We start from the raw sequence: 11,555 nt of genomic DNA on the forward strand, positions 1-11,555 counted from the left end.
TGGTGTAGCCAAAGGGGGCAAAGGGGGCAGTCGTAGCTGAGCTAATCAGTTATAGTGTTCACAGCTCACCGTCGAAATTTGAGCGCTGAAATCCATGTGTGTCCAGAATTATCTGCGTTTGGATGTTAAAATGACGACTCGTCAATTAAAGGCTACTCTGTGATATACAGAAATAATCAGTAAAATTCTTAGTTTGAGATACTTTTGAAGGAATTGTGTGATTTTCGTACATTTCTAGTACTTCTGAAGATTATTTAGATATATTAAAGACTCAAATTAACCCCCGAAAATGGCACTGCTGTACCTTTAAGCAATAGGAGAGTAACTCTTTCTTAACAACGATCCATTTTTATCACATAACGCGTACAGCTTTGAAATAGAATTTTTATTCTTTATTAGATGGGTAAATGGCTATCTATTTATAACTACTTTACATAGCAACCGCTTTTCTTATTTTGAATATTGAATATGAAAAGGCGCTTTAGTTGCACCCCGTCTTAGGATAATAAGAGAGCGACACACACCAAAGCCCCAACGGGTTTGTTACAAGAAATAAATGAAACAAGTGAAGCTGAAACGTCTCAAGGACCCTAATGTCTGGAATGTAGATACATGTAGGTACAAGTGACATTCACTTTTCGTAAAATACAAAACCAGGATATTCTAATAAGTTGCTTTTTAGGCTGTGTCATGATCTTTCTCTTGTTTTGCTATATTATATTGCGATGCCATATCCAGTTGAGAGCACGTCTTCTCTCAAAGTTTTATATAAATAAAATAATTGCTTTAATTATACACCTCTCCCAGATTGACACAAACACAATGAGACTCACAGTTAAACATATTTACACATGACAGGGTGGGATGAAAGAGTTGGAAGAAGGCTGGGGATGTTCATAGTCTGTTTGATTAAACTTTCTTGCATCATTTTGAAGGAAGGTAATGGGGTTTCTTTTTAAAACAGTATAATATCGGAAGTTAAAAATCTCTTGATACAAAATTTTCATATCTACAGTTCATAATGTTAAATAATAATATATGCAGCTCTTCAGTATTTGGAAGGACATCTCAGAAGATTTTTCTTTGACAATATCTTGCTGCTTTTCCAATCTGGCTATAAATTGCTTTATATAGACCCTTCTGGTTCCTTCTTTATTCTGGTTATTTCTCTAAAATTAAATCTCTCAAAAACTATATGTCCCCCTCATAATAGTGTTGTTTGGCTTCTTGATAAGTTGTACCAGTATTTGGTAAACCTTCAACCAAATCCTGAATATCTCTTTAATAACATACATCTTTTTGTTTCTTCTGTTAGATTCCCTGAACAACTTAACATAAGTTCAAATTCTTTTAAAGAAGGGTTCCCTTATTTTCATTTATGAAAATGAAAATGCTGATACTTATATAAATAGAAAGTAGAGGTGTTCTAATGACTTGAAAAAATACCAGTTTGTCTCCCATGTCCGTTATCAATTCACAATTAGCTAAATTAGAAGAGAATTACCAGCAGAATTCCAATGAGTGACCGATCAAGAAAGGTCAAATGGTTTTGTTTTTCTTTTTGTTTTGTTTATCCAGACTGTACATACATGGACATTTAAAACTCTTAATTAATAATGATATGATTAAGAATACATGATAATTCAGTAGAAACACCAATTAATCAAATACTTTGCTTAATTTGACTCTAAAAATTAAGGAAACCCATCTTTAAATTAATAATCGAATATATATATATACATCCATAGGTCTAATTGAAATAAGGGAATGCATCTAATAATTTTATTAATTTATAAACAAAGCATCATTTTAGAATAATTATTCCATAAAATATCAAAAAAATCATTTATTGATAGAATAGATGGTTTTAGAAACTAAACCAGTTTTACTATAAAAAAATAAAATACACCTTAAAGGGACACTATTTAGGAGGGGAGGGAGGAGGGGTGATTTGCGTCTTGAAAATACTCCTTAGTAGTACTAGAAATGTACGAAATTCGCATTATTCCTTCAAAAACACTTCAAACTAAGAATTTCTTTATATTATGTCTTTTCTATATATCACAGAGTATCTTTAAAAGACGAGTCGTCATTTCAACATCCAAACACTTCTTCAGAAGTACCAGAAATGTACGAAAATCGCTAAAAAATATCCCAAACTAGGACTTCTACTCACAATTTCTATATATGTCTTTTCTATATCACAGAGTATCTTAAAAAGACGAGTCGTCATTTCAACATTCAAACACGGATAATTCTGGACACACATGGATTTGAAGGCTCAAATTACGACGGTAAGCTGTGAACACTCTTACTGATTAGCTCAGCTAAAAAAAATCCGTTCCTGAGACTAAAATATGGTTGGTCAAAAAAAAAATGGCGCGGATGTGTTCATCTGTGTAAGTAGGAAACTGTATAGTTAAAATCAACGGTAAATAACGAGAGATCATGCATTTGATTGTCTGGACTTCAAGAGTGATTTTCCATATAACAAACCAGTGACGAATAAATTTGAATAAACAGTTTGGGGTAAGGAGTATTTTGGTGACTGGTTGCGGTCGTTGAGGCAAACATGTAGTATCAGAGTAACTGGTTCGGAGTCATGTTCGTTATTTTCAAGAGTGGGAGTGATGAACTCTTGCCACCCTACCTACATATCCTCCTATAGACAATGTCATAAGCATTGTTTGATTGAGGTCTACTTGTTTTGATATTTGCTGCGGATGGAAACCTCTTGAAAGGTTTTATGGGTTCAAATCACATTTTACCTAGGTGAAACCAGACTGATTGAGCCACCCAGGATACAACCGGCCAAGCCTGGATTTTGGAAGCAGTGAATATTATTAGAAGATAGCTTGCAATAAAATCATGTCAAATATTTTCCGATTTTTCTGACTTTCAATAGGGTTCATCCTTGGGTGCTTAAACAAACACTCACACACCAAGTTTCATCAAAATCCATCAAGAATTGTGCCCTCTAGAGTGTTTACGAGTAATTGTGGAAGGACATTGAAGATGCCAATATACGCTCCACATTCCATTTCCATTTAAAAAGATTTAAATAATTGAAAATTGTTCGATAGAATGATCCCATACTATATACAGTGTTAGCTTTTCGAATTTTATACGTACCGGTACAGTTGTCGGATTAATAGACCTATTGTCCCGTTATAATGAATAATATTATCAACACTTTTTTTGTCATTTTAGGATGATGATTAGAAGAAACTGGCGCTGGTATATTACAGTAGCATTACTATGTATAATTATATGGTATTCATTACCATTAACCAGTGTAATGACCTGTCGCAATCCTGAAAGCACAACAACCGAGCCACATATTATTTATGGAAATGAACAGAATGAGGTACAAATCCTGAAAAAAGAGAATGTGGAACCAAGCCCCACGAAAATAAATGAAAGATATTTGGTATATGTGTGCGATGACAAGAATAAATGTGGTGGTTGGGGTGACAGACAGAGGGGAATAGTTTGTTCATTTTTTCTTTCTATGGTGTGGAAACGGACATTTAAAATTGTGCTCACCTCACCATGTGATATTAGACCCTATTATCAACCTACCAAAGAATATAATTGGATATTCACCGAAGAGGAATTAAAAGGATTGCAATACAAAACTAATAAAACTCTTAATTACATGGCAAACTGTACACTGTTGAACCTAAACCTGAACGAGTCCGAAACAGCAGAGGTGTTGTATGTAAAAGCCAATTGTTACAGTTATGAAAAGATAGTAAAGAATTATACTAAGTTTTTACCAGATTTTTTAAAAAACATACATTACAAAAATCGTGCATTAATTTTTCGAGAAGCATGGAACAGATTAATGATTCCCACAGAAAGACTTACGAGTCAAGTATCGAAAATAGAGTCCAGTGGCAAAATAAATCTGGACGCTAAAACATCTGGGAATGAACTAATTTGTGCACATTTAAGAATTCGTCATTGTGGATATTTTCCTCGCCCTTTTAAGGGATTACCCCTTTCGGCTGTCTCTAAGATTTGGGATTTTATTGATGACAATTATCATGAAAAATCTAGGATTTTTGTGGCCACAGATGACCTCGATGTCAGAAAAAGTGCTATATCTAAATACGGTGCAAGGTATATTGGAAGTTACGCCATGGTAATACATCCAGATAATATGCGATTCAATTTAACATTGGCTTGTAGTTCTCAAGAAGCTGCTTATGTGGATCAATTGATGTTATCGAAATGTAATGTTCTTATTTACTGCAGACGTAGCGGTTTTAGTATACACGCTTCATATTTGAAAATTAAAGGGGGAGAAATATATACCATCCAGGGGCACACCAACACCAGTGTTTCTCTGAAGAAAAGAACAACTTAGGACGTACTGAGTACAAAATGGGATACAAAATGGGATGCCATTGTTGACAGGACAATATTGATCTTTCAATTGCGTCCTTTACAGACGAGTTGATGAGGATAACCAAATCTAATAACCCAAACAATTGGACCAAGAGATTAACTTTGGATGAATAATGCAAAAAAAAGTCGTCAGATCTGACGAAAATTGGTAACAATTTAATCAGGAACCAATACATTAAACTTATTCGGAAATGCAAAATAGAATACTATGAAATTATTAACGATAAAATCAACGAACAGAACAACTATGGATCTAAAGATTGGTGTCAATTTATTAAGTCTAATGTAAAAGATCAAAACATTTCCAAATCTGAAATACCTCCCTTTAATTGGTCAACAATGTTGTAGTAGCTCTTACTGCCTTAAAAAAAAGCAGTCACAGCTAGACACTATGAATTCACAACTTTCCGAACTTTCACAATGTCACAATTCCATCACCCAAATAGTACTAACACTCCCATCGTATCACGACTACGGGTTTTGGCATGAAGTATTTTGAAGAATAGATTTCGGGGAAGGGAGGGTTTGATTCTCCCAAATGTACAGGCCTAGTGTGGAGCAGACACTTTATTTAGAAGTTAGGATTAAGGGTCTTGATATTGGGTTTTCTTCTGTTCTTATTCTGATCTGAAATTAGAACAAATAACTCGCCCGATGGGCGAGAATTATAGTATCTGCTATGTACTGATTGTTTTTAGTTTACTATGAACAATATTATCATTTAAGTTCTTATTTTTTGATGTCACAATTCCATCACCCAAATAGTACTAACACTCCCATCGTATCACGACTACGGGTTTTGGCATGAAGTATTTTGAAGAATAGAGTTAGAGATATGCTCATTAACATCAACACAGCTATTTATAAAAAAAAAGGTGGTCCATCTGAATGTAGTAACTATAGACCTGTATCTTTACTAAACATCTAGATTTTGAAAAATGTTTTTATAGACATGCCTTTAACTTCCTGCAAGCAAACATTATATTTACTAATCTATAAAAGCGGTTTTGTGCACGGTGAGCTAACTGTCCATTAACCAATAGATCTCACGCACTTCTTTTGCCAATGATCAAGGATCATATACAAGGACGGTGTTCTGCGACTTTAGCAAGACTTTTGACAGAGTCTTGGATGTCGTAATCTTGGTGCAGCTGGAATCAGGGGGGAATTACTAGCATGGTTTAGAAGAAATTATTTATCTGATAGAAAACAAAGAGTCGTTGGAAGTGGAGTCTTCTCTGGTCCAAGAACTGTACCAGCTGGTGTTCCGCAGGGCTCGGTGATATTCTCAATAATATAAGATCTAACATATGATTATTTGTAGACGACACCAGTCTGTATCTCAAAATTGGTGACCCAACAGTTAGTGCGAATGTAGTAAATGAAGATCTGGAAAAAATAATATTTAGGGTACTCCTTCATACTATAAAACATCAGAGACTGGTACAACCCCCCTATTAACTAAAAAAATCGAATTACCATCAAAACTTTCAATTTCTACATTGCCTCTTTCTTGTAGCGATCTAAATGGACACAAATGTGTCATATTTTGGACAACCCTACTTGCATTTGTGGTCACCAATTCAAAGACCCTGAACATTACCTACTCCACTGTCCGATATATTCAGATGCACGAAGCACTACTTTCTACCTTTTACAAGCCACTGATCTAACAATTAATACTCTGTTTTTTGGTACACCGTTTCAAAAATTAGTAATCATTTCGAGTGAGTTCATAATTTGATTCATTTAAGCAAAATATTGTGCGGTACGTATCAATCAATATCACCAGCACTGAGGTGTAGACATCTTACTGTAAATATGTTTAGTTATATTCCACAATACAACATTTATCATTAATTTTCATTAAATCACTAACTTAAATTTTTTCATATATATTTTGTAGTTTCTATTTTTTCAGGTGATAATTATGTAAATATGATGTAAATTTTATGGTTTAATAAATAATGAAAAGATAAACTAAAGTTGTTAGTTTTTTGTGTGTCAATTTCCTACTCTGTATAACAAAAAATGCTATTGATTTGGCCAGTACTGTAGTAAAGTTGAAACACGCCAGAAATCAAATGAACCTAACTCTGTTGCAGATCTACGAAGTTTCCTTGGATTGTGAAACCAAATTCATTCCATATTACAGCCAGAAGTCTGGTATACTTCGACAATTACTTTACAAGGGTACACCTTGGAATTGGACTGATGAACACAGCTTCTGCTTTGAACAATTGGAGAAGGAACTTTCACCCATGTTACCCCTAACATACAAACATTACTCCCAACATACAAACAAATATTATACTTACTAAGCATTAACCCCAACATACAAACAATTATTATTCTTACCTTATATTACATTCAACATAAAACTTATTATACATACCAAGCTTTACCCCAAACATACAAACAATTATTATACTTACCTAATATTACCCCCAACATACAAAAAATTATCATTCTTACCTAATATTACCCCCAACATACAAACAATTATTATACTTACCTAATATTACATTCAACATAAAACTTATTATACATACCAAGCTTTACCCCAAACATACAAACAATTATTATACTTACCTAATATTACCCCCAACATACAAAAAATTATTATTCTTACCTAATATTACCCCCAACATACAAAAAATTATCATTCTTACCTAATATTACCCCCAACATACAAACAATTATTATACTTACCTAATATTACATTCAACATAAAACTTTATTATTCTTACCAAGCTTTACCCCAAACATACAAACAATTATTATACTTACCTAATATTACATTCAACATAAAACTTTATTATTCTTACCAAGCTTTACCCCCAACATAGAAACAATTATTATACTTATCTAATATTACTCCCAACATACAAACAATTATTATACGTACCTAATATTACATTCAACATAAAACTTTATTTTCTTACCAAGCTTTACCCCAACATACAAACAATTATTATACTTACCTAATATTACATTCAACATAAAACTTTATTTTCTTACCAAGCTTTACCCCAACATACAAACAATTATTATACTTACCTAATATAACCCCCAACATACAAACAATTATTATTCTTACCTAATGTTAAATTCAACATAAAACTATTATTATATTTACCAAGCCTTACCCCAAACATACAAACAATTATTATACTTACCTAATATTACATTCAACATAAAACTTTAATCTACTTATCAAGCTTTACCCCCAACATAGAAACAATTATTATACTTACCTAATATTACCCCCAACATACAAACAATTATTATACTTACCTAATATTACCCCCAACATACAAACAAAGAAGAAAGCTCAACAGAGTTTCACTTCTGAGTATTGGAGAGTGAAAGCAGAGTAACACAGGGCTCGATTCTTGGTCCATTTCTATTTCTTGTGTTTATAAATGATATAGCTGAAGATATTCAATCGGACTTAAAATTGTTCGCCGATGGCACTTCAATGTACATTCATTACCCTTCATCCTGCCAGAAAGCCCTGGATTTAGATTTGCACAAGATCATTGGTTGGGCCAGTATTTTGTCCCGAAAAACTAAACTTAGAGAATCACCTTCAGCAAAAAGACCAATTCATCCAACTTTCCTCTTTACTTAAACAATAAATCAAAATTTGACTCTAACGAGCATAAACAAATGGAACAAACAACTTGACCACATCATTTCAAAAACAAGGAAATTAATCGACTAAAATATCGCCTCTGTAGAAAATCTGTAGAAACAATATTCAAATTATTCATTCTACCACTCAACGTATGGAACAATTGTTCATTACGGTATGCCTCGATAATCTTCAACTTGATGCATGGCGAACCATTTAAGTCCTATGATTAATTCGTATATTTTTGTCTTGTAAACTAGAAAATGTTGTCGACGAGTTATCCAGGTTTGTCGACGAGTTAACGAAGCACTTATAATAGTGCCCTCCAGTTAAAGATGGGTTCCCTTATTTTCATTTATGAAAATGAAAATGCTAATAATTATGTGAATAGAAAGTAGAGGTGTTCTTATGACTTGGAAAAATACCGGTTTATCTTACATGTCCATAATTAATTCATAATTAGCTAAATTTAAAGAGAATTACCAGCAGAATTCCAATGAGTGATCAATGATCAATAAAGGTCAAAAAGTCTTTTTTTTTTTTTGGTTTATCCAGACTGTGCATACATGGACATTTATGATTGGTTAAAACTCTTTATTGTATCCAACAAGAACATAAAGATATGATTAAGAATACATGATAATTCAGTAGAAACACCAATTAATCAAAAAGGTTGCTATTGTTATAATTTAACACTAAAAATTAAGGAAACCCATCTTTAAATTAAAAAATTAATAATCGAATATATATATATACATCCATAGGTCTAATTGAAATAAGGGAATGCATCTAATAATTTTATTAATTTATAAACAAAGCATCATTTTAGAACAATTATTCCATAAAATTTTAAAAATGTTTTAACGTTTACGGTATTACTTTGTTACATGTTGTCTAGGGGTGGGAGCCAGAGGACTTAGTTCAACCAGTCCTAATGGTAGTTTAGCCACTGTAGATACATGTAGATACTTTTTATGCAATGCATATTAATAAACATCTTCTCGTTTTGTTTTTCCCGATCAGTAGCCCGCTCATGTCGATGACGAATTTTACGACAACATGCGTAACTTTTTTCTCTATTATTCATTACAAACTGAGAATTTGAGGTGACATTTCTGGAGTGTAATTATATACATGTAATTGATTTATGCATCAAATACCCACAAGTTTTAACTTCTTCTTCAAAAATTGTAGGAGTTGAAAGCTACCAAACTAACAAGGTTCAAAAGCCATGGGATAAGGTCTCGTTACCACGCTCGGAGCTGTTCACAGTTCTAGTTTGTTTAATTGCTATCCGATGTCTACCGATTTTCATTATGTCATTTTTCCTAATATTGCACTGGTGTAAGTCACCATGTAAAGGCTAAAAATGGTTTAATCATTAAATTAATTGATTATATTAATTTTTCAATCGCTGCACTAGTTGTCAGGGTCTGTGTTTACTCGATACTAGATGGTAAAGTTAAATTTTATGGAATATGCAAGTACAAAGTATGCGAATATGTGATGCATCACTCTGAACCGACGCCCGACGAGGAATATTATCATCAAATCCGTCGCCTGTCATGTAGTAGGGAACGTGAGCTGGGATTAAACCTCGTAAGACAGTATAGTGTCTTTGAGACGTTTCAATCTCACTTGTTTTAAAGGGACAATTGTCCCATTCTTTTTGACTAATCATACCTTAGAAACGGGATTTTTTTTAGATAAGTCAAACAGTAACACTGTTCACAGCTCATCGTCGAAATTTGAGCCTTCAAATCTATATGTGTCCCGAATTATTCGCGTTTGAATGTTAAAATGACGACTCGTCAATTTAAGACACTCTTGTGATATAGAAAAGACAAATAGAAATTGTGAGTACATTGTACAAGTACAAATTTAGCGTGATCATTTATCATCATGAGAATTTGACGATTTTTTGATGAACAATTTTTTAATTATTGCCTTGGACTTAATAAAAACCGTCAAAATTTGTTTGTGAACACAATAGAGACTACAGTTTTCATCCGATTTAAATGAAATTTAATGATCATTTATCATGATATCTTGTACAAATTTGATTTTGGTAAGATTTGACACAGACGCCTTTGATACGCTGAGAATTTTGGGCGTATCTTGCTAGGCAACTACATGTTATTTTTTCGATGAACAATTTCATCAAGTGTAAAGATATTTTAGGTAAACAGTTTTACAAATATATATGTCAAATTGTCACGAATACTATTTCAGAATCTTTAAACAACTTTTTTGAAATGCACTTCATCCATATCGCAGTATAGAATTTCTATAAAAACTTTGGCGTGTCAAATTACTGTAAATACAACTTTCAATACATTTAAATCTTATACACCTAACAAAAAGGCAATGTGACTGAGTAGATTAAAATGCATCAAAATCTATTGGCAGTTTATGTCCAAGTTTTATGAAATTTTGTGTGCTTTATTAAATCAACAATATCTTGTACAAATTAGATTTTTGGTACGATTTGACACAGATAGGTGACCGCCCTTGATATACTGAAAATTTTATCGGGGAAGTGGGCGTATCTTGCTAGGCAACCACTTGTTACTAGGTCCAACAACTCCGAAATCGTTCTTCTGGTGGTTACCAAGTCACTACCATCAATATGATATACATGCATACCAAGTTTCATTACGATCAAATAAAAACTGTATCCTCTATCACGACAAAATTGATGCAAAAACGGCTCATCCGCTTGTAACCAAATTCGGACTTGGCCCAGATCTAAAGAATGCATACTAACTTATCGAGGATCCCCAAGATCGGATAATAACTGTAGCCTTTATCGCATTTAAATGCCAAATTTGACACACTTTACTAAGTCAAGGACAATAACTCTAAGACCGTTCATCTGATTGTAACCAAATTTGAACTTACATACATGTTAAGTTTCATCTAGTTTGAATAAAAACTCTTTTGCCTCTATTTCTCTCTATAAGAAAAGTGAACGGAAGGATGGACGTACAGTAGTGACGGCAATTATATACGTCCACATTCCATGAAGCGTATAAACAGGATCAGAAACTAAGGTAAATGAACACATTTCCACTCTTGAAGTGTTTTTTTTATAGATTTTTGTGGGAGAAACAACCTCTTTTGTCATCTCACTTAATCCAGCATCAATTATAACATAAAACATCAGTTCTATATTCCTTTTTATTCAGCATATTTTCAAATAAAGCATCTAGTCTTTCTGATAAGACAAAAAACATTAGTCACATGTGCTGTTTACAGTTCACAGAAAAATAAATACCATCTGCCAACAAATTTATTCCTATCTATATGGTTTTAGTTTTAGGCCTACATTCGACTTGGGCAACGTTTGTTCAGTCATCTTTTTATTTTGAAGCTATCCAATGTACAAGTTATAATTCCCAAATCACAAAAATACACAAATACCATAAATCTATGTAAAAAATTATAAGGTGTGAAGATATATTTCGTTTTCTGTGATTTTTGTTTACATTCTTTAAAATGTACG

General features: G+C 32.9%; 1 protein-coding gene across 1 annotated transcript; it reads left to right on the forward strand.

Moving 5' to 3' along the window:
- Positions 1 to 2,376: 2,376 nt before the first annotated feature.
- Positions 2,377 to 4,372, forward strand: LOTGIDRAFT_167433 (hypothetical protein; the record flags this gene model as incomplete). Its single annotated transcript, XM_009064911.1, has 2 exons — positions 2,377 to 2,399; positions 3,211 to 4,372. 2 exons carry the CDS (start codon positions 2,377 to 2,379, stop codon positions 4,370 to 4,372), a joined length of 1,185 nt encoding a protein of 394 aa, XP_009063159.1.
- Positions 4,373 to 11,555: the final 7,183 nt, after the last annotated feature.

This window comes from Lottia gigantea, assembly GCF_000327385.1.
Source record: "Lottia gigantea unplaced genomic scaffold LOTGIsca_66, whole genome shotgun sequence".
NCBI lineage: Eukaryota > Metazoa > Mollusca > Gastropoda > Lottiidae > Lottia > Lottia gigantea.